Genomic DNA, 27,667 nt, shown 5'->3' with positions numbered 1-27,667 from the left:
TGGGGCCGCAGCCCCGCGCGGCTCCTTTGTGCGGCGGGGGCGATGCTGGCGGGCGGCAAGAAGGGCGCGGAGGCGGCGGCGGGCGGCGAGGCCGGGCCGGAGGCGCCGGTGCCCCCGCCCGCCGCCGCCGGGGCCCTGGGCTCCTCTTCGGATAGCGGCGGGGCTTCGGAGCGCACGCCCCGCAAGAAGGAGCCGCCGCGGGCCTCGCCGCCGGGCGGTGTGTCTGAGCCCTCGGCCGTGGGGGCCGCTCCTGCGCCCGGCGCCGAAACCACCGGCATCGCCGAGACCCCCGAGGGCCGCAGGACCAGCCGCCGAAAGCGAGCCAAAGTAGGTGTGGGGCGGCCCGGTTGAGGGCCCCGCCGGCGCCTTGTGCGCGACGCGCTTGGGCTGGCAGGGGCGTCCCGGCCCCGCTCGGCCGGCCCTTCCCCGGGGCGTCCCGGGACCCGGCCCCGGCCCCGCCCGGCCGGTCCCTCCTCAGGGCGTCCCGGGACCCGGCCCTGCCGGGGGGCTCAGCGCAGGACCCGGCGCTGCCGAAGGGGGCGGGTGGCATGCCCGGGACCGAGGGCTCCGGTGTCGTGAGTGCGAATGATAAGCGCGCAGGAAGCCACACTGGTTTAAGATTAGGATCCCCTGTTGTAGCTCATTTTCGTGGGCTCTGGGCATGGCTCGTGCCCTGTCATAAAGGAGAGCTTCCTGCAGCTTTTTAGGAACTTTCTGCGGTTTCTGACCGGATACCGAGCAGTAAAAACACCCCAAATCCACGGCAGTGCATTGGGGCGCTCCGGAGCTTACATTTTATCAGCAAATTCTTCTGTTGCTGTGGTATATGCATGCTTTTTCTCCAGGCTCATGTGGTGGTTGATGCTGGTTTTGCTGGGTTGTGAAGGTGATGACCATGCTCAATCCATTGTTCCTCACCTTCTCTCCTGGTGTCGGAGACCTGAGTCCAGGCTGTGTAAGGGTGAAATTTAGCAATGAAATCCAACAGCTGTGAAAGGTCTCCAGTAGTTTGGGTCTGTAGTTTGTAATTCTCATCTGTTGTTCTGGATATAAAAGAACATTACCTTTTTTTTTGTGAAGCCTTTTCTTGGAAACCTTGTTTCAGAAGGTAATGAAGATCTTGAATATGCCGGGTGTCAGGGTGTTTGACATGGAAGCTGAAATTACTTTTTGGAACTGCTTTGTCCTGTGACTCTTAGGAGCCATTGTGTGTTGTGGGGACTGAACTGGTCCTTCACACTTAGCAGCTGTTCGGTTGGTCAGTCTGGTGCATTTTTTAATCAAAATAAGATGGGTGTAGACTGGACATAAGGAAGGCAGTTTTACAGTGAGGGTGTTGAGGCCCTGACACAGAGGTTGCTCAGAGGAGCTGTGGCTGCCTCATCCCTGGAAGTGTTCATGGAAATGTTGGACAGGGCTTGGAGCACCCTGGTCTAGTGAAAGGTGTCCCTGCCCGTAGGTGGGTGGAATGAGATGGGTTTGAATGTCCCTTCCAGTCCAAACCATTCTGTGATCTTCAGAGGCAGCATTCCTTGTTTGTAGTGCTCTGGTAACTAGCAGGAATTAGTGCTCTGTGTGGGCTGTGTGTTGGTGGTGTTCTTTGCACTGACAGTGCCCATCTGCAAAGGCGGTTTGTCTCTTGTGGCACCATCTGTCCCCTTGAGCACTTGGCCAGCATGAGGTCACCTTCCCATGAGTTTGTAGTTGGGGAGGGTATCTAGGTTAAAAATAAATCTAGAGAAGAGCTTAAGGTTTTTTATTGAACTTGATTGTTCTTCAAAAGTTGTGGAAGCTCAAAGGGAATGGGAGACTTCACAGGGCCTGTGGACAGAAGTAGCTGTGTGTGGCTTCAGATACCCCTGGTGGTGTACAGATGTGCTGAGGGGTCGCTGTTAATTGCTTCAGAATGGGAGCTCACAGGAGGTGCAACAGTGTGAAAAACTGAATATGCTGGACATTGTGGAATGTAAATATTTAAAAGATAGTAGATAATGGATTAAATTAGTATTTTAAATAATCCAGGGTTCCCTGTACACAGGCTTCCCAAAGCTACTTTGAATTGTGCCCATTATTGCTCTTTTTTAGTAGCTGAACTTGGACTATGAAAGATTTTTTCTTTTGGTGAGAAATCCAGAATTGATTTTTGTCATTTCCTGGTGGAATCTGACCTGTTGGATGTAGGAGGATCACCAGCTGCTTTCTTTTTATTTTTCCCATGGCTGCATATTGAGAAGTGGTTTTTTTCCTTTGCAGTCAGCAGGGAAATTCACTAGCAGTATACAGATCTCTCTTACTTTGGATTAAGCTGGGTTGACTAAGCAGTATGAGATGCAGCCCTCCCAGGCTAGTTCTTGGGGTTCCTTCAAGTTCAAGTGAGTCTATTTTGCTGGTAATTTTATTTATTTTTACTGGAAAACAGTAACAGAACAATACGTATGGCAGTAAAGATTGGGGGGATGAGGGGAAGGAGTGTTTCTTGTGTTGAGCCACTAGTGTGACCATTCTGGAGAGGAAGCAGCTGTGAGCCCCTGTACCAGGACAAGATTCCCAGCAAGCAGGAGACCATACAGGGCACAGTGGGATTTCTGCAGGAATCTTGTGTGTGCTTCTGGTCATCTGTGCTTAGCAGATGAAATTCAAGTTTGAACACGTGCAGTGGACACAGAGGCTGCTTTTTATCCCTTGGCAGGGATGTGAAGGAAGGGTAGAAAACCAGAGAGGTTAAATGATAATATAGCACACATTAACTGGGCTTGATGAGAGCTCTTACTACAGTGTGCTGAAGATTTTTTTTTTGTAGGTGGAGGCAAAAACATTTGGAACTTTTTAAGTTTTGTTGCATTTTAGAACATGGTATCTGCAATAAGAGTCTGCTGAAGGTAACTCAAGCCTTTTCTATAAACTGTAAGCAATTTTGTTACTCGCAGCATTAATGTTAGTAGCCTGGCTTACAGGCATCTTCAGTGTGTTTATGCTCTGTTGTGCTTTTCACAGGTTGAGTATAGAGAGATGGATGAGAGTCTTGCAAACCTGTCAGAAGATGAGTATTACTCTGAAGAAGAGAGAAATGCTAAAGCTGAGAAAGAGAAGAAACTGCCCCCACCACCTCCACCAGCTCCTGCAGAAGAAGAGAATGAAAGTGAGCCAGAGGAGCCGTCTGGTGAGTAGAGCGACATCTTCTCCTCTGAAACTATTTACCTGATTTGTTAACAGAAATTAGGTAGGGCTGGGTGTGGCATCATGAATCCCATGTCTGGTTTCAATCTGGTTTTGAATAATTGTTCTACTGTGTTTTATTTGCTGGCCCCATGTATGGAAGGAGGGGAGAAATGCAGAACAGCCTGATAAAGATAGGAATATGCATGAATGTCATTCCAAATGAAGCCAAACCTCTTGTGCTAGATTGTCATGATCCTTATAGCCTTGTCTTTGGAATCTTATTGACCAGAATAGCCTCTCTGGCTCTCTGCTGCCACACCTGCTTGGGTATGAATTTTCATTAATTCCTCAGAGAGAAAAGACCTTGGGTTTATGGGGGGGGGGGGGGGGGCGGCTTGTGATGCAGAAGAACAGATGTAAACTACTGTGATTCCTGTGGCTTTAAACTATGACTGATCTTAAACTCTGGTTGGATACTGTTTGCTTAAATTTCAGTATTAAATTTCAGTATTCAGTGCTTTCCTTATTAGCTTAGAGAGAGCTTCACTTTACATTGAGATGTTTTTTGGTCAGTCTTGTTCAGGAGGCAGCTTTGGAAGTTTGTAGTAGTAGGAGCACCCTATTCTTTACCTCCATTGTGTTCACAGCTGCCACCATGAGTGAGGTCTGTTGGTGTCACTCAGCTGCTAGAAGGTGATGCTTTTGCAAAGTTCAGAGTCAAGAGATTTCATGAGATAACGTGTGTAGTAGTTGGTGTTAGACAAGAGCTGAAATCTAGCAGTTGAATCTTTGCAGGTTCATCACTGATGTGAGTCACTCTTAGTTTTCAATTACCTGAATTTTCTTTCTGGCTGGCAAGTTTGAGAACAAAGGACTGATGTTAGCTTGGGGATACCTACCTTCAGTCACAGGAAAAATATTAAAAGCTGTGGGTGTGTTTTATCTCTTATGATTTGCCATTCTAACCTCTCCTTGTTGCAGCTGTTGGCTCCTGCCTTGGTACAGGAGTACTGTAGCTGATATGCTTGACTGAAGTACTTGCAGTGATAAAAATCCTGCCACCCCAGTTGTAGCTGATGTAGCAAAAATGGAATTTTAATAGGCGTAATTAAGCAAATATTTTAAGCTTTCTATTTAATTTAGCTTAGATATTGTGTTTAATCCTTGAGACCTAATATTAATATGCTTTTTTATTTCTCTCAGATTCCATTTTGTGCCTCTAAGAATGATTATTAAAATCAATTAGAGGCATAATCAGTGAGGTACAGTGGAACAGGTTTTGTCCTATGAAGGAAGAAGCATGGAAGATGGGCAGTGATGAGTCATGCTGTTCTATACACACAGCAGCCTGCTGGACAGTTATTTTGCAAGCACTCTATTTAGCCATCTAAGTACAATCAATTTTCAAACAGGCTGTATCTAGCTGCCTAGAAATGAGTAGATTTCAGGTCATCATATCATTTTTCTATTCCCAGAAATTCAGTCAATCTGCATGAAGCAATAAAGTAGACAGAAGACAGATTTCAAGCTGTCATTCCACAGCTAGTCTTATTGTAATTTTAAAGGTTTCTGAGACTATATATGTTTCTGGATCTCTCTATTTTTGTCTTTATTAATGTAGGTGTCAGGAACATCGGGTCATCTCATGCTGGCTGTTAAAAGTGCCTTGAAACTTCTAATTCAGCCACCCTTTAGAAGGAGGAGGCAGCATGAAGTCTGCTGTATATAAAAGCAGTGTTTATAACTGAGGTTTTCTCTCTCCCTGTCACTTTGAAGGAAAAATTGAAGTGTTCAATAAGAAATACTGAATTGGACTGTAATACTAGTGGAGGATTGCATACTGAAAATCTAGGAAAATTTTAGTTAGCCTGAGTATTACTGTTAATTTATTCTCATTGCAGACCTTAAAACATTAATTTATGTGTTTAAAGCCTGTAAAAATGCAGGTAATGCAGTAGAAGCATCAAGTTGTCACATTACAGCTTTTGAGCTGAAAAGCCTGATTGTGCAACTAAAAAATGTCCTGGTGCTAGTGCCTGGTATTTGATTAGCCTGTCCCCACAGACAGCTTGCAGTGAAGGGGATTGTTAGGTGTCACACTACAGGGTTCCATTCATGTGTTCAGCTGTGGGGAATTCCAGGTGTTCTGGCTATTACAGGGTGGATTTGCAAGCTATACTGCATGCAATTGCAGAGCAGTTTTAAAAGGTGTGACAGCATTTCATGGTTAAGAGAATTTTCTTAGAGTATCTCTCCTTTTTTACTTGAGGAATATCATCTAATAGCAAAAAGTTTCCAAACTCCCTTTCAGTGCTGACTGATGACATTTGTGTCCTTGTTTGCCAGTATCCCTTTTAGAATCAAGGAGCTCACTTCTTTTGGTTTTTCTTTTTTTTTTTTTTTTTTTTTTTTTTTTTTTTTTGTTTTTTTTTTTTTGGGTGGTTTTTTTTTTTTTTGTTTTTTTTTTTGTTTTTTGTTTTTGTTTTTCCTCACCAAATTGGATTTTCATTTTTCAAACTACAGAAGATTTTATTTACTAGCTCCTGGCCTTCTAGTGTTGTCAGTATTCTTACTTTGTGGTATTTTTAGGTGCTGTTTTCCAAGGAACTGAATATGATCAAAATTAAGATCAAGGGAATGGTCAAACTTAGTGATGCTTTGTCTCTTTGTTTTATCTGACTTGTCTGTTTTCCTAAATAAATTCAGTACTCTGTGATACTCATGTGCAGCTATTCTTAATTTTGAGACAGTGGATATTTATATGAAGTAGATTCCCTTCTGGACCTTCTTCCTCATTGCTCTTCAGCTCATGGTCTGTTATTCTGTTGCCTTGAGGCTTGGAGCAGATTCTGCTCTGGCACATGTTCTGTTGAGCTGCAGGAGTTTGGTGTTAGCAGGGATCAGTGGTTTGCTTGCTGTTAGTTCCTTCTCAACTAGAACCTTTCTTCCAGGGAAGGAGAGGCAATCTTCACTGGCAGGCCTTGTTTCCACACTTCTCTGCTCAGACTGAGTAGCATTTAAAATTGTGTCCAAGCAATCAGTAATAGTGATGAGAAGAGGAAGATTCTGATTTCTTTCTGTAAGTAAACTGAGAGCAATTTTTACCCCTCTGCTCATTATCAGTGTTAATTCAGGGATCAGGAGTGCCAGAGACTGAAGTCAGAGTCTGTTTCATTTCTTATGGAAGGCACCGGTGAAACTCTTATTGCAAATGAATGGCCTATGCTTGACTGTAAATATTCATGTTTCAATTGTGTTAGTCTCTCCCAGAATGGAAGCAAGTCTTGAAATGCTCTCTGCAAAATAAAAGTACTTGCAATTTAGATCAAGTAAAGAATTACATCCTGCTGTTGCAGGTTTGTTTATTCACAGAATCATAACTTGGCTATTGTGAGGCCTTTCAAAATACAATTATTTGTCACAGTCTCTCTGTGAGGTGTTTTGTTTCCCTGCTGGCAGACTCATTTTATACAAGTACTAACTATGGCTCCTCTGCTGTACTGAGGGAAAATGTCTGTCTTGTTTCAATTCCTACTTTGTTTTATTTGTAGATGTTTAACGTTGTGCCATTCTAGTTTAATCCAGTTAAGCACAGTATGGAAACATTGGTTAACTTTCTGCATCTTGCTTTAGGGGTTAAATCTCTAGTTCAGATGAAATTCTTGTCAGTTAGTGTGTCCCCTAAGAGCCTTAGATTACATTCTGGCAAAATTGTCCACCCAGACTCTAAAGAGTACTCACAGTTGTGTGTTTAGCCTCAGGTCAGACCTTGCTCTTGTCTGTTTGGAGATGTTACCTGAGCAGTTGTGCTCTAGGAAGCAGCTGCTCCATTCCAGTGACCATTGCAGTGTGTTTCAGTGCATGTTGGTTTGGACTTGATGCCTGTTGAAGTGTGTGGTTTGGAGGAGCCTTGGTACAGCAGGAGCCAGCTGAACAGCACTGGGACACTCTGGAGTGTGCCGTGGCTTCCTGAGCTCTGCAGGTGATGGGACTCCTCTGGTGCTAGAAGAATGTTGCTCATGAGCTCACCTCAGAGCCAGTGCCTCCTGTGAAGTGAGCAGTGTGTGAGGGGTGTAATGGCTTTGTTCCTGCAGACACTGCAGCTGTACTCATCTCTCTTCTCAACATGCTCTGTTCCTGCTTGTGTTGCAGTCCTGTTTAGGACTTCGATGCAGGCTGAGGTAATTCTGAGACTTCTTTAGATCTTTCAGATGTGTGTGCTTAGCCTTCTCCTCATGTTTCCACTGCTGGGAATGTTGAAAGACTGATGTCTTTCAGTGCTGGGTTTAGATCACATCACTGATCAATGGCATGATGTGTATTTGGCTTCAAAGACAATCTTAGTTTGTTAGAACACTGATGGTGTATCAAGGGTGAAGCCAAATAAGTGGTCTTGAGCCTTTCAAGAATTGTTTTAGCATCAAGCTTAAAGGAAGAGTTTATGGGGAAAAAATAGGGTCTCCTGAACATAAGAGGCTTTTCAAAATGCTTTAAACTATCTCCTTGGGATATGGGGAGACTTGGGAGCACCAAAGGCAAGATTATCAAATTCTTAGGGTTTGAGATCCGTAGAATCTGATGGTATCCATCTGCCTGATCATAAGTATTTAGCCACCAGGAATGCTACATATGGTGTACTTCTTTATTTCCCATAAAATCTGATGTAAAGCGTTCCAGTAACCTGGATAACACTTTAGAACATAATTTTTTGGTGCCCTGAACCTAGGTTCCAGAAAATGGGATTCTCAGAAAACGGGTTTAGTTAGTTGGTGAAATTTAATACCTAAAACGCCAACTGCCGGGCCTTTATGTCCAGTATGGTTTAATTTATGGAGTAAGGTCCCTGAGTTCTCCTCTTTCCTTCCACAGGGCAAGCAGGAGGACTTCAAGACGACAGTTCTGGAGGGTATGGAGACGGCCAAGCATCAGGTGAGGGTGGCGTTTGATGCTTGCCACTGAGTAGCAAGAGCCGCCAAGTTAGGGATCGATGCTTGCAAGTGCGCATGGGTGTGGTTGTCCCCAATCTAGCAGGAGGTGCAGGAGTTGTGTTCCCACCTGTTTAAAAAGAGTGGGGCATTCAGATTTCAGTTGAGGTCTGTAACAACTGTGGAGAAGGGCGCTAGCTAACCTGTGCTGCAATGCCTCAGGCCGATCTCTCATCCCTCCACTCCTCTCCATGTTCAGAGGAGTCTAAACATGCAGAAAGCTGGTTCTTACCTAGCCAGGTTGTACCACCTAGATTGACACAGAGAGCTTTAGAACAGTGTACCCTTTTTTCTAATCTGCTGAAGAAACATAGCACAGAGTACCTTTTTGCTCCTTTCTTTTTGTCTTTTGAAAGGGTTTGTGTTTGAGCTGTGTGCCAGCACTTAGCCCAGGAGATTGTCTGCTGGGCAGATTCATAGTCTGCTGCTCACTGGACTGGATTGTGCATTGCATTTGCCATTTGGCCTTGGTACTGCTGCTGGCAGTACTCACTCTCTGCTTCGTTCACAGGATTGGTGTCTTTGCTCCTAAGTACTTGGAGTGCTACTTAAAATCTTCCTCCAACTCCGCTGCTTTTGCTCTCACTTCAGCATTAGGGTTTTAGACAAGAGTCAAAGGCTCCAGAACCTATTCCATACCTCCAAGTTGCTCTTTTTGAAGCAAATAGATACTCAAGATACTCATCCAAGAGTGCATCCTTTGCTGCTGTAAGTAAGGGAGCCAAATACTGTTATGGATGTTACCTCTTGCATGGAGCTCCTGGCTATTATGGCTCGTGGGGCTTAAGGATGCCTTGCCTATTTCATTTTTAGGTAGGCATTGGCTGATTGGAAATTCTGCATATTTTGTATTATATGCTGAGAATATGCTCTAACAGCTGTCCAATTCAACAGCCAGAATCCTTTCATTCATTGTGTTCATCTGCAGATGTTTTAGTAAGTCTTTAAAAGGACAGCATCCCTCAGGATTTCTTCTGTGGGCAAGGATATACTCAAAACTTCACCCAATTAGTTGCTAGTGCTGAATGTCAGGAAATTGGCAGGAGTGAGTGTGCAAATGTGTGTGAAGAGGAGCTGATAATCCAGTCTAGGCAGAACCTTTCCAAGGAGAAACATGTTGTTTTGAACTGGTAATCCCTGTAATGTGTAGCTTTCATGAAATACAAGCAGTGAGGGTGTGAAATGGGATTCAGTCAGCCTGAAATCCATTTAGGTTTGAGCTGTGTAGTTGCAGAAGTAAATTCAAGGACATTTAGTTCTCAGAAGATCTTCCAGTGGTTGGCCAAATAAAAATGCTATCTTTGCTATTAACAGCTATGCTTTTTCTAAATTCTTGTATGAAACACTCTTTTGGGTTGTTTTATTAGGTTTTTTCCCCCTGAATACCTTGCACATCTGGAGCTACTGTGTTATTCTAGTTTTAAAGTCTGGGTATTGCCATGATAGGTATTTGGCCTTAAAAGCCCCCCCAACTCAGCCCACCTCAGGAGTTCTTTTCAAAACTGTAGCTGCACCATGTTCTCTGGCTGCTCAATTTGAAGAAATAAATCCCAAAGCTTTTCAAGACACTGCCAAGTTGCCTTGAGTGCACACATCTGAGAGTTTGCTGGTGTTTGATGACTACAGGGCTTTTAGCAGGTACCTGGAGAAGCACACTTCTTTTAGCACAAACCTGAAGAGTCAGGGAGTCAGGTTCAGCATTTTAGGTCTGTGAAAATTGTGCTGCTGAGCTTTTTGGTAGCACTTGGGCATCTAGAGCCTTAATTAAGATTGTTAGCATTAATAAAATATCAGAATTGGTAACTGGTTTGATTTCCATGGCCAGTTTTACAGAATTCATAGTTGAGCATGTGCATTCCTGCTCAGGTGTTGGCACACTTGGGCCAGTGTTAGGTGGAAGGACAGCGGAAGGGCTGGGCAGTGGTTGTTGCTGGAGAAACTGAAGTCATAGTAGAGCTATGGGTTTCTATTCCACAGCTGAATATTAGTGCAGGAAACATTGCTGGTGTGTCATCTTCTCCTATGCTTAATTTTATTTTCCTTACTATGCTCTGTAGCTTCTGTTACTAATTTCTTCTTGCTGTAAAATTGGTGTAAATGATTACAGTTTTCTTTACCTTGAGTCATCACTCAGATATTTTGATCTTTACTTGTGAATGAATTTTAGGTTGTGCGTTTTTTTTGGTTGGCTAGTTTTCTATTTGGTTGGGTTTTTGTTGTTTGGTTGGTTTGGGATTTTTGGTTTTGTTTTTTTTTGGTTGTAGGTTTTTTTGGGGTTGTGGGTTTTATTTGTTTGGTTGGGTTTTTTGTGTGCTTGTTTTTGGTTGGTTTGTTTTGGGGGTTTTTGTTTTGATTTTTTTTTTTTGTTAGTTTCACAACCATCTCCTTCCTCGATTGTTTTTCAGCAACTTTGGGAAGTAAAAATGCTTGGAAGTTGAAGGGGTGTGTGGTGGCACCAGAATTAAATGCAGGGAACTCCTCTCCCTGCATTTGTGACATGTACTGCTGTACATGACCTTCAAACTCTTAAACAGTAGTCTTGGTTAGTGTAACACACTGCAAGCTTTTATTTTCTTTGCTCTTTATTGTAATCTTTTCAGCAATTCCAGTTTCAGCAAGTGATCTTCATCATCCTGTGTTACTTGTGGGGTTTTTTGCCCCTGGGATGTATTGGCTTCTGTCTTTCTAGATTGAATGCCCTGTCCTCTGTCCTGATCAAAGTCACTTCTAGGACATGGGAGATTTATATTTTTCTTGCTGTATTTCACATCTCAGTGCTTTGTTTTGCTTGCTGTGCCTTCAGGATTTGCTTTCTGCACTTGTGCTGTAGCACTTGGTGCAGCTGTGTCTTAGTTTGTCACTTTTTCTGTAGTGCAACATAACAGAGACTGAGGAAAGCAGGGTGCAGAAGTGCAGTTACATCACTGCCAGTGTGTGAATTGGCAGAAGTGCAGGTTCCCGGATGAATGAAGGCTTTCCATAGAGAAAAGCTCTCCTGTGTGGGTTCAGCATCAGTCTTTGACATGTGGAGCATTAAAAAAGAACAGTAGGAAATCTGTTATTCTTGAGGAGGGAGCACAGGAAATGCATAGGTGTGATTGTATTTCATTGCACTGCCTGCTTGTAAATATATCAGATATCAATGAGAGTTTAGGGTGGGTTCCTCTAGCTGGAGAAGGTCAGTGCAAATTAAACTTTGAGAAGCAGGTGAGAGGGGATGATGCATGCTCTGCTTGTGTCTTACAGATATTTTGGCTTTGAACAGGTTCTAAAACAGTTTTCTGGTTCTGTTAGAAGCTGGAAACCACACAAATTAAGGACAGCACCTAAAATAGTTATGTTTTATTGTTCACACACACATCTATATATGTGTGTGTGTGTGTTATATATAATGTATTGATATGTGCCCCCACCCCATTTATTTTTCAGTCTTTTTGGGGGGGGGGGTTTGTTTGCTTGTTTGTTTTATCTCCCTTGCAGTGTAGCTTTTTCATTATCTCTAGATACCTATAATTCAAGGAACTATTGACTTGGAAACCTGTACACCTTGCAGAAGTAAATAAAAGAACTAAATGAAAGCATCCCCTGAAATTGGCCACTGTGTCATCTCCTGGCTGCAGGCACTGGCTGGGGAGGGCATGTTCCTCTGCAGTGCCTGTAGACTACTTGTCTTTTTATTGTAGGTGTGGAGGGTGCAGCTTTCCAGAGCAGACTTCCACATGACCGGATGACATCTCAAGAAGCTGCCTGCTTCCCTGATATAATCAGTGGGCCCCAGCAGACCCAGAAGGTGTTTCTGTACATCAGGAACCGCACTGTAAGTTTGTTGTAAAAGTATTGGTGAAAAAAGGGCAGGAAATGTGTGTACCTTGCTAAGAGTTTTTTGCAGTTAGCATGTCTAGTTGAATTTTTTGTTTTGAGACAGTGGGGTTTCATTTCTGGCATCCTGTCATGCTCTTAAGTTAAGAAATGTGCAATCCAGTTCTTGATCTGTGCTGTGAGCAGCATAAAGAATCTGTGGTGTATTTACAACATCCAAAACAGGGAACAAGGCTTTCTCCTGTATTTTGAAAAGAGAATTTTGGAAAACTGAAGTAATGTTAGAAAAATCACAGTGGGAAAGCAAGAAGTATTTTGAGAATTGCTGTGTTCCCATAGTTAAGAGACAAAACACTTTATGCACCACTCAGTTTTTTCAAAGACTAAAGATAATCAAGAAACATCATGAGGCATTGACCACGGTAACACCCAGTGCTTAATAAGTTTAAGAAGTTATTTAAAATTTATGTGTGGTGGACATCTTCATGCTAAGAGCATGACTTCTGCTATTCCTGTAATGTTTTCCTCTCACTCAAGTTGTAACTTCTGGGAAGTCATGAGATGTGTAAAAATAGGCCAGAGCATGCCAAAAAGTTTGGAAAACAATTTGCACAAAATGAACAGGGAGTAATCCTTTTATAAACATGGTGGAAGCAGAAAAGCCTTCCACTGAAACTAAGAAATTACTGGAGAGAGATATTTGCAGGGAAAAGCAGCACTGCTGGGCCTTATTTACTACAGAGGAATATTCCTGAGCAGGAATCCTGTTTGAGGAAGGTTTGTGAGAGGAACTCTTCCAGCAAGAAAGGCAGAGACTGTGGAACAGCTGATCTGAGCCCAGTGCTCAGCAGAGCTGCAAACTGCAGTGTGCAGCCCCTTAATCAGCCATTTGCCTCAAATAGCCTCCCAATCCTAAGGAAAATATTTTTTAACCATTCCTCGTCATTATAGTTGTAGGATTTCCACTTTAATTTGGTATCTGTGAGGAACTGTGAAGCTCAATAATGCAACTTTAGAGAAACACCTAAATAAATTACTCATTATAAAATTCAAAATGGAGTGGAAATGTTGTGTATGACCTAGACCTAGGCATAGAACAGTAAAATTATTAATTTACTCACAAAGTAGGAGTTCTGTTGGGGAAACAGTTCTTTTCTAGTATGAACTGACCTACTAACATATCACAGACAATTCTTCCTGCTCAGTTTTTAAACAGTAAATGTGCTTTTTTGTGTATGTGTGGCCACTGTGGTTGTGTCTTATATTGGTGAAGATGGATTGGATTACTAAATATTGGAGATAATTAAACCTTATAACATAAGTACTGCTGTAGCTTTTATGAAAACATGAGATCTGGTGCCAAAAAGACAATGCTGGCTGATGTTGCCAGCCACACACATTTTTGTACTACTTTGGTGCATTTCCACTTCTTTGAAATGGTGTGAGAATTTCAAACATACTGTATTGCACCTTAAGGAACACTGGAAGGTGAAGTTCAATGTGCCTTGGGTAGTCTTGCCAAAGTTTAGGGGGTTTCATCTCATTTATAAGGGGGTTTCATCTCCTGACAGTATTTGGTAGCAAACACCACCTGGAAAACACCTCTTTTGTATTGCTTAATATGATTTGTTGTATTGTTTGTTTAAATACAGCTGCAGCTCTGGTTGGATAACCCAAAGATTCAGCTGACATTTGAAGCAACTATCCAACAATTAGAAGCACCTTATAATAGTAAGTCAAGTTTTTAATTGCCAAAATGGAAGTATCATTGCTGTTTTATTTCACTGTTGTTTGAGGAGAAGCTGCTTCAGATGCGTCAGTCCTTTGTTAGTGGAGCTCCATGAGTGGTCATGTACAGACTGAGATACTGGTTCAGATTTAGTAGAGTTCATTGTCTGGTAAAGAAATATCACTAGCAGGATTCATAAAAGCTGCTAAAAAGATGGATTGTTACAGTAGGGTTAATTCATGTGCAGCTTTTCAGGTTTGCCACAGCTTCTTGGTGGTTTTTCAGCTGTAAAATGTTATTAATCATATGGGTTTGGGGAGGGTTTTTAAGGCTTAAACAGACTGGATGTGATGTAAGAAGGCAGTAAAAGAGTGAGGAGTTATGCTTGCAAATGGAGACCATTCCACACTTCTCAGACAAAATCCTAATAAACTGGAAAAAGGTGGAGGGTAACCGTAAAAAAAATTGAAGAGGAAAATCGTGCTGAAATGAATGTAAATATCCTGGCAAGGGTTGCAAAATAGTGAGCTATTGTGCTTTTAAAAATAAAAATGAGAATTCAGTGCTGCAGTGAGCATGTCATAATACTGGCAAATCACATCAGTTCTGTGTCATGATCTTGGGATTTTGCAGTCAGTTTCAGACAAAGTGTTCTTTGCACCTAATGTCCTGTGCAGCTTTGCAGGCAGGATCCAGAACTGCAGTGCAGCAGTGCAGTAGTGGGTCAGCAGGGCAGCAGAGCTGTAGGGCAGGATGTGTTTAGTGGGACTTGACCAGGTTGCTGGGAATGTTGCTCAGTGTGTATGTCCTGCTGAACATACAGAATAACTTTGAAAATTTCTACATTTTTTAGGTGACACAGTGCTCGTTCACAGGGTTCACAGCTACCTGGAACGCCATGGGCTGATCAACTTTGGCATCTACAAAAGAGTCAAACCCCTTCCAAGTAAGAGGCTTGAACATTGTTTCTAGTTGAAGTTTTGTTTTATTGTTCCATGATTTCTTAGGACAGTTTTTTGAGTGTTCTTTTTTAGAATTGCAGTGCTAAGAAAATTTTAAAAAAGGCTGGAAGGCCATCTGGCTATTGATGTTAATGTGTTTTATTTTGGCATAGAGAAGCCATGTATTTATGTAAATCACTTTGAGAGGAAAAATTCTTGGCAAATCTTCAGTAGTAATTTGGTGACTGTCACTCTTTAATGAGTTATCTTGGTCCCTCATTTGAATAGCTAAAGTCAGAAACACAATATTGTACTTAGATCTGTTACATGCTTATGTGGGTCTGGAATTTTGCAAGTCAACTTCTCTGCCCTTTTTAAGTTTTATTCTTCTGGGGCAGAAATAAATCAAACTATGATGTTTTGTCCCCCATAATTAATATGGATTGCTTTCTTCTTCAGACAGTTGTCTGGAAGCATTTTTTCTCCTGGTTTCTTCCTTGTTCCAGATGTACTGCTAGTGTATTTTCCTCGTCCCTGTCTCAGCATTACATTCAGAATTACTTCAGCTTTCTTTTTGTTAAAGAATTTCTTCTGTCAGAACTACTCGTGAGAAGAAAGCTGCTTTTTGTTCTTGGTATCTCTTCAATGCAACTTTTAAAAGACTGTTTGCAGTTTAATACTGCACATATAAAGGACTACTGTAGCTGATTTTTCTCTTTCTATAGCCAAGAAGACAGGAAAGGTGATCATTATTGGTTCTGGAGTCTCTGGATTGGCAGCAGCTCGCCAGTTGCAGAGTTTTGGAATGGATGTCACAGTTCTGGAAGCCAGAGTATGAATTTCTGTGCTGTTTTACTTCTATTACAGCTTAACCAGTAACCCTGTTCAGTCTAGAACAGGGCTGTGTCCTTGCTGCGTGCTGGGCTGGGTCACTGGGGGGTGTTCCAGGCATTGAGCCTGTCTCACAAGGAGCTGAGTGGATCTGTCCTTGCTGGGAGCTGTCTGATGCTTTCTCAGAGCTGGGCTGGAGGTCAGGTGCTAATGTTGTGTGCTTAGAACAACCTTCTTTCATGATTAGAAATTGGTTTTTCATCAGAAAGCACAATGCAAGTCCAGAATGCCAGACTAAAGGGAAGACTAAACAGAATTTCAAGAGTCTATTAAGAGTTTGTTAAACTGTGGGAGAAGGCAGGAAAAGTACTCTGCGTATTGATAGTCTACAAAGTTACAAAAATGTGAAAAATATATAAAAAGCTGAAAATCTTTAGGCACTGGGGGGGAGAAGAAACCTAGTACATAACTAAATTTGTGCATGGACAGTGAAGAGATTGGCTTTGGAATCACAGTGGATCCTTCTGTAGAAATAGTGAAATATGCCCAAATCAGATTAGACATCTTTTTTTTCTATTTCTTTCCTTTTTTCTTTTCTTCTCCTTTCTTAAATGCTACTTAAGCATTTTATTCCTTAACTTGGACAAATTAATTGTGATCGAGTTCATTCGCAGAGGTTTTTGGAAAAGTGAACATTCTGTTTATGGAACCCTCAGTTAAGAGAATTCTTGCACCATATTTTGTAGATGTTTCAGTTATTATAGTTCAGTGGATTTCTTACTGAATGTAACTGGAGGTTTAATATCTTGTGCTTTCCAAAGGACCGAGTAGGAGGAAGAGTTGCTACATTTCGCAAAGGGAATTATGTTGCTGATCTGGGAGCAATGGTGGTGACAGGACTTGGTGAGTTTTTCAAAATCAAAAAGAGGAGGAAAACTGGGGGCCAAGATGCTATAAATCTGAAATTTTATTGCTGCTTTAATTCATGGCCAAAAGAGTTGGGTGTTTTTAACTCTTTCAAAGTGTGTGTTCTCATTCAGCGTTTTAGCAGTTAGTATTTTCATAAATAGCAAAGAGTGTAATGGGAGAGACCCTAAAGAGACAGAATGTATTCTTTCAGTTTACATGGGAAAATAATGGAGGAGGAGAAATGGAGAAACATTCTAAAGAGAAAGCCCTTCTTCAGGGTTAAAACCCCAAAAATACTTTCTCCATGTGATTTCAAAAATAGTTGTAAAAATAATGGCAAACAAGCCACATTTCTTCCTATTTATTACTGTTTATGGGATGGCATCAGTTATTGACATGGCTACTCTGCTGAGAAGATAGGCAACTGTTTAGTGTGGAATATCCTTCAGCAATGTAGTGAAAGGATAAAATACCGTGAAACCCATAATAAAACCCCTGTTTTTACTGACAGCCTAAATTTGGTATCTGTCTCATGATTAGTCTTATTAAATTGCAAACAGAAAAAACTGGTCCCAAAGAAAGAACTGAACTTGCACAGCTGTGGAAAAACAGATTTCAGTTTGCCTATTGAAAGGCTGTAATATTTTTATGTTTATCTCATAGAATCATGGACTCTTAAAGGTTGGGAGGGACCTTAAAGATCATCTATTCCCACTTGCCCTTGCCATGGACAGGGAGACCTTCCACTAGACCAGGTTGCTCAAGGCCTTGTTCAGCCTGGCCTTGAACACTGCCAGGGTTGGGGTATCCACCCTCCTTGAGCAGCCTGTTCCAGTATCTCACCACCCTAATAATCCAGCTGATATTTCCTCATTCAGTTTGTACCCATTACCCCTTGTCATATCAATGCTGCTGCTGCCAAGGAGTCCCTCTCTGGCTGCCCTGTAGGACCCCTTCAGGTCCTGGAAGTTGAAATGTGGTGGGCAGGTTTTTTCCATGTCCTCATTTCAGGAATCCCTGTGAATGCAGACCTTGGCAGGGTTACACTAGGTCACTGCAATGCAAACACTGGAGCTGCTGTTCAGTCTCTGAAATTGCTTTAACTGTGGAGTTTTTGTTTAATTGCAGACAAATTTTACAGGAGTCTCTGTTAACTGTATAAAATCTTTTCCAGGAGGAAATCCCATGGCTGTGGTCAGCAAACAAGTAAATATGGAATTGGCAAAGATCAAACAAAAATGTCCACTTTATGAAGCAAATGGGCAAGCTGTAAGTCTGATACTGTTTCCATGAACCTTTTAAGAAAGAAGTAATATCTCAAGTATGTTTGTTACCAGGCTATTGGTCCAGCATGAGATGGCTTCCAGAGAGGGAAGAAGGAAATATTGTGTCCCCCCTTTTAGGCATTTTAGTAATATTGTAGCATACCTGCACAAATTCTTCTAAAACCTGCTCTTTCCACATGAGTTTTTACCTTTGCATTTCAGAGGTTTGTGGAAGCCAAGTTCTCTCACCTTTGTTTAACCTGTGAGTGGTTTAACAGATGTGAGCTTTGCTCTTTCCAGCACTTGAGCTCTCATCATGTAACAGGTATTTTCACACTGGCAGCACTCACTATTTAGCTGAGTTCAATCCCACCATTCCATCTGTGTCCTGCAGTGTTTCCACCATCATCCTAGAAAAGCTGGATTTGTAGTTCTTACTCACAGTGACCATTCCAGAAGATAAATTACTGTCTGTCTACTTCACTGAGCTATGCCAAGCCTTCTAAAGTCCTGTGATTGTGTAGAGCCATCCTACCATCAGAGTCTTTTGGCAAATTTCTGTAGCTGTGATGAGCACACCTTCCTTTGCAATTTGGAAATCTTATGAGCCCATAAGGCAGTTTGGTTTTCTCTTGCCAGAGAAGTTCTGTTGTCACTGTGGTTTGACAGCTCTTCTTGTGCCCATCCTGCCAGAGTGTGACATTGTGTTGTTCAGACCTTGGTGTCTGACCATTTGAGACAGTTGAGGGTATTAAATATTTTTTTTCCAAGGGCTATTTTCAGCAGCTGCATTATTTATGAGTGAGTTAAGAACAATGCCTGTTCTTTTGTCTCCTAGGTTCCCAAAGAGAAGGATGAAATGGTGGAGCAGGAATTTAATCGTCTGCTGGAAGCCACATCCTATCTCAGCCATCAGCTGGATTTTAATGTTCTCAATAACAAACCTGTCTCCCTAGGTCAGGCTCTGGAGGTTGTCATACAGTAAGTGACTTCTCTTTTTGGTAGATTTTCCTATTTTGGGGATGAATTTCCAAGATATCTCAAACAATTGTGGTGCTCCTAGATGTAAGCATTACCTCTCAACACCTGATGTCACAGATGGTTAAAGGAGCAAACCTCTCTTCTTAAAACTTTCCTGAAAATCATTGCTGGAGTGGCTCAGTGTGCTTGGTGTCCATGCAGTGCACCAACACTACTTGAAAGCTAATGGCAATTATAATGGCCTTTAATAGCAGAAGGTAACTTCTCACTCACCTTCTAGCTGGTCATGTATCCCTTATTTACAGAAACTTCCATTAATTTTCCAGTTGCCACACAAGTATTTACTAAAATATCCCATGACATGGCTTTATTGCATTCCACTAATTAGATTTTGATAATAAGTTTTCTCATTAACACAAGGATTTTATGTTGAGCTGACAATTGCTTCTCACCTTTTCCAGATTACAGGAGAAGCATGTGAAGGATGAGCAGATTGAGCACTGGAAAAAAATTGTGAAAACACAGGAGGAATTGAAAGATCTTCTTAACAAGGTCTGATGATGACATTTAGAACAAGATGATAAGCATTGTGTTCCTTGAAAAGTGGAGAAATATACAAAAATGTCCAAAGAAAAATATCAGAAAATTGCTATTAATGCTGTTCTTAAAATATGTCTTTGCTTAAGACCTGTATAGAAGCCCTGATAGGACAAAGGTGTCACCTGCTTGAGGAGGAGAAAAATTGATTAGGCAGAAAACCATAAAAGAGAATGTGGGAAAAGAAAGGAAGAGGACAGACACAATAAACAGTGATGTTTGATTGCTTCCTTTGGAGATTCTGATACTGGCTGAGGCTTTTGGGGACTATTTAAAAATGTTTGCTGTCTTCAGTACACATCTGATACAGTGGTTTAGGACAACTTCCATTCTTTTTGCTCATGGTAAATGATGTTTTTATGTTTCTATTCTATGTTTCTCAAATTAAAAGTGCTTGTGAACTGCTCTCAAATTACTTGCAGCATAGTGAGAAATCAGTGGTGTTGGGTTTCAGCCATGTTGTTTAGGGTTGGTGGTGTTTACTCTGGCTTCTTGGAGGTAGAACTGAATGCATAAGTGATACCTGCCAATCCAGGGAATCTCTTTGGTATAATGGCATAGTTAGAGGGGAATATCCACTTTACACAGTAACTTGCTGAAATCTGCCTTTTGTCATTTTTTCCCCTCTTTCTTTCTTCTTTTTCCTGCTCTGTCTTCAAAGATGGTGAATTTAAAAGAGAAGATTAAAGAACTTCATCAGCAGTATAAGGAGGCATCAGAAGTGAAGCCACCTCGGGATATCACAGCAGAGTTCCTTGTGAAAAGCAAGCACAGAGATCTGACTGCACTTTGCAAGGTGAAGGATCACAAACATGCAGTGTCAGGCTGTTTTCTCAGGACTTCAGCAGCCCAAAATTAGCCAGTTAGCCCCATTTTTCAGGAGATGAAAGTAGCCAATGTAAATGTTTCCACATCTCTCACTATCCAGTGTTTTCAGGGAATGTGATTGACAGTAATTCTGGGTTCTAACGCTGCTCTGCATTGAGTACTTTAGCTGGGGAATACTAAAGCTCAGTTTTAGGTAAGTCTGCTGGCTCATGTCAGCATGTCATGTTTTGGAGATTAATTTTTCTCAGACTTGGTCTTTAATACAGCTGGATTTCACAACAGTCCAGAAATAAAATCTGCATTTGAAGAGAGATAACTTTTCTCTGAGATAAATAAAGGTGGTTTCTTGACTAAAAGTCTTCTTTCTATCTAAAGATTATCATGTACAGAGCTCTGTCTTGACAGGCAGAGTTACTTCCCCTCTCTGGGAGTATCTTGGTGTAGAGATTGCCTTAAAAAGGAAACCATAAAAGCTTGAATTAGATCATGTCTTTGGTTTTTAAGTATGATTGATTCTGCTTTGGAAATCTTCATGTTCTATATTAGCTATAAAGTTTTAAGAGAGAGAAGAACAGAAGAAGTAGTTTGTGGAATATGAAGCTCTTAGAACCATGGGAAACCTTAAAATATCAGGAGTGTAATGGACCCTCATGTTCTTCAGTTCTGAGTGTTTAAACTCCTGAAATATCACCAAACTAATGTTTTCTGCAGTGTGACACAGAGCTCTCTGTATCCAAAGAGCAGAAGAGCAAAATATGCTGGATTAAATGTTGAAAAAAGTAACAAACTTGATTTAGCTTCCACTAAATCCATGAAGTGATTTTTCTAGTGATTTCTCTTGAGACCGGGTCCAGTCTGATGCTACAGGATGTCTTCAAGCCCTTTTAAATGTAAACTGGTTTTAATGTTAGCTTTTGATCTTAATAGGAGTATGATGAATTGGCAGAAACACAAGGAAAGCTGGAAGAGAAATTACAAGAGCTTGAAGCCAATCCACCAAGGTAAAGAAACAAACTAAAAGGATAAACACTTAGGAAAGCAGTTCTTTTACTGCCTTTTCCATGAGTTTCAAAAATGGTTTGGTATTATGGGAACTCAAGAGGTTACAAAGCACAAACTTGGAGTTTGAGTTCCCTCAGCTTTAGAACTCAATTTCCTCATGTTTAGAGATGACTCTAACAGAAATGGTGGTTCTGAGAGGGTGATTCTGTAGAAATCCTGGCAGTGATCAGTGCCTGATCTCAAAAGGCATTTGAGATTTTAAATTCCTGTCAGTAATAGCATACAGTAGCATTCAATCCTACTTAAATTGGTAGAATGTTATTATCCTGTGCAATTTTACTGGGTTTTTTGTTGTTGTCCTTATGCATGCTACTTAAGCCATTATTTATGTAACCTTTTTTATTTCTGAAGTTTTTAGCTTCCCTTTGAGTATTTTACATGAATTCTGCTTTAAAAACCTGAATTTGCTGGGTTTTGATACTCAGCTTTCATGAGAGATGTTTGAAAGAAAATCTGTGTTGTTTTTTAATATTTTTATTTCTGGACTAAGGAGAGAGTCAGAAATGACTTGTGAAGAAACCTTTAGAAGCAATGCATTTACAGTATCCTGTTCTAACAAACTAAATGTCTTTGTGTTATATTTGTTTTTTCTAGTGATGTTTATTTGTCATCAAGAGACAGGCAAATACTTGACTGGCATTTTGCAAACCTAGAATTTGCTAATGCTACACCCCTTTCCACACTGTCACTGAAGCACTGGGACCAGGTAGGGAGCCAGTACTCAGCAGTTCACTAAAACTTGAACTATGTTTGTTTCATACTCATGAAAATTTGTCAGTGTTAAGAGTTTCTAACGTGCTTTTGTGCAGGTACTGAATTCTTCAGTGGTTATTTGATGATGAAATTCCAGACAGCTTTTTGTTAGTGCCAAAACAATCTCTAACAGTACTCTCTGCTGAAAGTTTTCATACTTATTACTTTATAAATAATCAGAAATAATTCCACATTTGTTTGGATCTTTTAAAAAGGTTTTGAAATATTTTTTACCATTGTGTAGAGTTGTTGATTATTTTCTATTGACTTAGAGGACCTCATTATGACTGCATGCTTTTTGTGCCTCTTATTGTAGGATGATGACTTTGAATTCACAGGCAGTCACCTGACTGTGAGGAATGGCTATTCCTGTGTGCCTGTAGCCTTGGCAGAAGGCTTGGACATTAAATTAAACACAGCAGTTCGACAGGTTCGCTACACGGCCTCAGGTACCCGAGACCTCCAGGAAACTGCCTTGGGGGACGGGGGGCATAGAAAGAATCCAGTGCTTCTGGAAGCAGCTGTGAGAGCTGATACTGTAAAACCCTTCCCATGATATGTCTGGGGTTAGATAAACAGCCACATTTCTTATTGGAATTCTCTGTGTAGTTCCTAGAGGTTTAGTAATCTTCAATGGGTTTTTGATTCTTTCTCTGACTTATTTGACACAGTCTTTTTCAGTTGTATTTACTGATTGTTCACATTTATTCTCTTATTTATTTACTTCATTGATTGAAGCATTTGGAGTAAGAGGTCTGGGACTGCCTAAGGCTTGGTGCCACAGGACCTGGTATTAGAAGTATGTGTGACAATGTTCACAGGGGTCCCAGGATGAGGGAAGACACAAGAAAGTGGACTTTATGTTCAGAAGGCTGATTGATTATTTTATGATATATATTATATTAAAACTATACTAAAAGAATAGAAGAAGGATTTCAGCAGAAGGAAGCTGAGAATAGAAAAGGAATGAATAACAAAGGTTTGTCTGTGACCCAGACAGTCTGGACAGCTGGGCTGGGATTGGCCATTAATGAGAAACAACCACAGAGACCAATCCCAGCCCCACCTGCTGCATCCCACAGCAGCAGAGAATCTTTGTTTGCACTTTGTTCCTGAGGCCTCTCAGCTTCTCAGGAGGAAAAATCCTAAGGAAAGGATTTTTCATAGAACATATTAGTAACAAGTATGAATGAATGTAATGGAAGGAATGTATTTCTTTGTTTTTCTTCAAAACATTGGGCTTGGGAAACTGTCAGCTGGGAGAGCAATGTAATGAGAGGAACACTCTCTGCTTGTTTATTTATGGATATATTTAAATAATATTTCCTGACCTGGATGAACCTTTAGGCTTATCCCAGCAAGGCCATTCTCAGTTCTACCTTAATTGTGTTTGCTGGAATAGAATTAAATGGCCAGTAACAACTTGCCTACAAGTAAGTGCTGTTAGTGTAAAGCTGTCTCCATAAACAAAATAATTTCTGATGTGGTTGTGGTAATTTATTTCATTTCTAATCCAATGCTTTTGCCTCATGGCCTATCAAACTGTTTTATCTCCTCTTTCCAGGCTGTGAAGTGATAGCTGTAAATACCAGATCTACCAGCCAGACCTTCATTTATAAGTGTGATGCTGTGCTGTGCACTCTGCCCCTGGGAGTGCTGAAACAGCAGCCCCCAGCAGTGCAGTTTGTGCCACCTCTTCCTGAGTGGAAAACTTCTGCAGTGCAGAGGATGGGGTTTGGCAACCTGAACAAGGTACATTGTCCCTGGGGAGCTGCAGCAGAGCAGAGGGTGTCAGAGAGAGAATCTGGAATGTGGCTGGAATGTGGCTGCTGGGGGAGGAGAGGAAGAATGCCTTTTCCACAGCTGTTGTGCTAGGGTTTGGTGATGAAAACTGTCTGAGGGGCTTGCAGGAGTAGATCTGACGGAACTTAACCAGAAAATGGAGAGCACACTGACCTGTGGGAAGGCACACACCTCTGTGTATTGTGTGTATGCCCTCTATATTCACCACATTTCCCTGTCACGACCTGTCCAGTGATAAACATCAATGAGTATAATTGGCTTTATTTTTATTTCTTCCCTGCACTCTTCCTAACTGTTAATTCTCTTTTTTCCCAGGTTGTGTTGTGTTTTGATCGTGTCTTCTGGGATCCAAGTGTCAATTTGTTTGGCCATGTTGGGAGCACTACTGCCAGCAGAGGAGAACTCTTCCTCTTTTGGAACCTGTACAAAGGTAGCTGTGGTCCATGTCTGCTTTTGCCAGTGTCTTATTTCTGTACTTTCAGATCTAGGAAAAAACCACTTTTTAAAATGCTGTTAGTGTTCTCATGTGGCTATGATAAGGAGATGGACAATGGAAGCAGAGAACAGCACTGATTGCAGACAGTCCCAGGCTGTGCCTGTTAAATTGCATCACTGCCACAGCAGGACTTTGCCATCAGTAGTTTTGGTTTCTCTGTAGCTGCTGCTGCCACAGTAGATTGTCAGGAGATCTCTGTATTAAATGTTCTGGTTTTGTTACAGCCATTGACCAGACTGAAAGCAAAGGTGTGTATAAGGAGCATTATTAAATGAGTTCCAGTGGGTTTTCTTCCATTCTGTCATAAGCAGGACAGGTTTCTCTGTTAACTGGAAAAAACTGCTGCGCAAGGGAAGCACCTTTCTAGGCTATTGAACTATTAAAATGTTTGGTAAGATTTTACTGGAGAAATACAAGTAAAGAGCCTTGGATAGCAAGGCTGTTCCTGTGGCTTTTGTGGCTTTGTGATGGCTCCATTATGTTGTTCACAAGTAGAGTCGTGGGTTTGGATCAGATGGAAAGATCATGTCATGTACAAATTACATTCACATGCTAAATTCTAAGCCTTCCTTCTCATGAAGATAGGAGAGCAGGTAGAAGTGAAAGAGAAATGCAGTAAAACCTCATGTTGAAGCACAAGTCAGATGGCTGAAATCAAAACCAACAATTAGCACTTGAGTTAATGTGCTTAGATGTGAAACATTGAAACATCATTCCTGATGCTTTTATTTACCTTATTAATACATCAGTTCTCTTGATAATTCTGAATAGTACCATGGCATATTAAAATACATTTTCTTTTTGTTATATTAAAGTATGGTGGAAAATTTAGGACTATTTTGTTGAATTTGTTTAGTCTCCAACTTTGTGCCTTAACTGCAGATCCGTTTCTATCCAAGTCCAACTTTTCTGGTCAAAATATTCAATTTCATTAATTTAATTGTTCTTTTTTTTCTCCTACCCCCCTCCAGCCCCGATTTTGTTGGCTTGGTGGCAGGAGAAGCAGCAGGGATCATGGAGAACATCAGTGATGATGTCATTGTGGGTCGGTGCCTGGCCATCCTCAAAGGCATCTTTGGCAGCAGTGCTGTGCCCCAGGTCAGTAGAGGGAAGAGTGCATTGTCACCATGGGGACAGTGGGAAGGAACAGAGGGAACAGCACACACACAGCAGGTGTGTGCAGCTATAAATGTCTGAGTTCCAACTCAGGATCTACGTGCAGCAGGGTCTGGTAATATTTTGGAAAGACTTAAGGAATTGCCATCAGAGGTTCGCCTTAGTATGTGTTAGCATAGAATATAAATGTGGGGTTCATCACCAATGTCAGCCCAAGGACTTGGTCCCTTATATTGCAGCAATTTGCATTGTTTGTATTTGTCACAAAGTGCAGAGTTTGCACTTTGCCAACAACTGAAGCTCCTGTCTTGTCTCAGCCTAAAGAGACCGTGGTGTCCCGCTGGCGTGCTGACCCCTGGGCCCGGGGCTCCTACTCCTATGTAGCTGCTGGATCCTCTGGAAATGACTATGATTTGATGGCTCAGCCAATCACTCCAGGACCTGCCATTCCAGGTGCTCCACAGGTGAGAAATTATTTTTAGAAAAAGCCTCAGAACAGAATTATTTTTCTGAGAAATTTACATGCATATCTAAACAAAGGTTTAGATAACTTGCATCTTATGATGGATGATTCAAACCTGTAAAATAATTAATTTTTTCATTCATTAGTTCTGTCATCACAGGTTTAATGTCATTTGTTTGCTTTAAAAAAAGAGCATTTTTATTCAGAAAGCCAGTTTGGTTATGTCTGAACAGAGTATTTAATATTATACTGTGTTTTGTACTCCATATTTTTATTGGCCATTGCCATATTCAGGTGAGTTGTAGTGATTCGAAAGAGGGTGAAGGCCAGAGAGAGAAGAACAGGTATCAAAAGATCTCTTCCAAATGGGGGGCCAACACAATGAAGGCAGGGGTCATCTCCAGATCATATTGAGAGAATTTAGGTTGAAAGCAGCAGGCACTGTTGAAAGCACTGCCAGGAAAGGCTGTGTGCCTTTGGCTTTATTTGAGTTCTTGTTCTAATGATACCAGTCATTAATACACACAACTATGACTAAAATGATTCCCTGCAGAATATAATATATGAACATTTATTTTTCTCCCACTTTTTATGATTCTGTGGGTAGTTGTTTAAAGTCTAAGTTTAAAGAGAAACTGTGATTTAAATGAGTTGTTGAAGTTTTTGTTTGCTTACTGTGTGTCATGGTTTGACACTGCACAATGCCAGTGCCCCCATGAAAATACATTGTCCTTAGTGTCTGCTGTGAGATGTGACCAGAAATAGCAGGCTTCAGCTTAGGAATAAAGGAAAGAACTAGAGTTTGTGTTCCAGGATTAGAAAGTATTCTTCCTAAACACCTCTGGCTGTAGAGTTACAGTTACAAGCACTGTTTATCTAATAGAGCTTTATTTTCTTGGTAATTTGGACATAACTTAAAACAGGTTCAGTATGGCCTATCCTGTATGCACCACCTCACATGAACAGGGGTTGTGCTGTGATTAGAGGACCTTTAACACCTCTCAGTACCATTTGCTGCAGAATCTGCTGCGAGCTGACCGAGCCCTGCTGTGTTCTCTGCCCTCAGCCCATCCCTCGGCTGTTCTTCGCGGGCGAGCACACCATCCGCAACTACCCGGCCACGGTGCACGGCGCGCTGCTGAGCGGGCTGCGCGAGGCCGGCCGCATCGCCGACCAGTTCCTGGGGGCCATGTACACCCTGCCCCGGCAGCCCACGCCAGGAGTGCCCCCCCAGCAGGCTGCCAGCATGTGAAGAGGAGGGAGGAGCTCGCATGGACCCTGCGCTGGAGATACTGGATCGTTTGTAGCGGTGTCTGCTGAGAGGAGTCGCTGGACGAGCCTTGTGTGAGAATGGCCTTAGAGGAGCTTGCCAGAGCTTTGGCTTGGCAGCCTTTTACAAAATCTTAGAGCTGTTTGAAGAGTCAGTGGAAATGGAATCCTGTACTGCAAAGCCGGTCAGGGGCTTGGACTCTGCAGATACTTCTTAGGAGTCAAAATAGCTGGAGGGATTTTTAGGGTGTTTGGGGGTTTTTTCTACCTATGTGTGTATTTACAATTTGGTACTTGCACAAGGGCCTCTAGAAGCTGGTTGCTATGAATACTAGCTTAGTGTAGAATGTATGTAAATTTCTTTGTGGTTTTTTTATGGCTTTGTTTTGAAGAGTAATATTTTTGACCAATTCTATTCCTGTCTGGCATTCAAGAATTTGGGGCAACTGTTTGCCTACTGGTAGCAAATCACACCTCTCCAAAGTAGTCCATTGGCTGCTACACCACCTGCATTCTGCTGTAGAGTAACCTGGTATCACTGAGTATGCTGAGCATACTGATTTATTAAATACTTCCAACAAAAGGTGCTGAACTGTGTTCCAGTGTCCTGAGGTGAACCCTGGGTGTAGTACAGCCTGGTGCTGTACTGCTGACCTCCTGC

General features: G+C 41.7%; 1 protein-coding gene across 1 annotated transcript; it reads left to right on the top strand.

Moving 5' to 3' along the window:
• The first annotated feature begins 5 nt into the window (after positions 1–5).
• On the top strand, positions 6–27,594 carry KDM1A (lysine demethylase 1A). Its single transcript, XM_030231111.2, is given in 21 exon segments — positions 6–327; positions 2,995–3,160; positions 8,029–8,088; positions 11,828–11,961; positions 13,616–13,694; positions 14,546–14,638; positions 15,359–15,465; positions 16,286–16,367; positions 17,548–17,642; positions 18,477–18,619; positions 19,081–19,171; positions 19,878–20,012; positions 20,972–21,045; positions 21,701–21,812; positions 22,176–22,308; positions 23,424–23,611; positions 23,978–24,092; positions 25,130–25,141; positions 25,144–25,256; positions 25,592–25,738; positions 26,804–27,594. Coding segments are annotated over 21 exon segments (2,550 nt in total). The 5' UTR covers positions 6–42; the 3' UTR covers positions 26,990–27,594.
• The last annotated feature ends 73 nt before the right edge of the window (positions 27,595–27,667 follow it).

This window comes from Serinus canaria, chromosome 23 (assembly GCF_022539315.1).
Source record: "Serinus canaria isolate serCan28SL12 chromosome 23, serCan2020, whole genome shotgun sequence".
NCBI lineage: Eukaryota > Metazoa > Chordata > Aves > Passeriformes > Fringillidae > Serinus > Serinus canaria.
The sequence above is the reverse complement of the archived record's forward strand: the minus strand, read 5'-3'. Positions and strand labels throughout refer to the sequence as shown.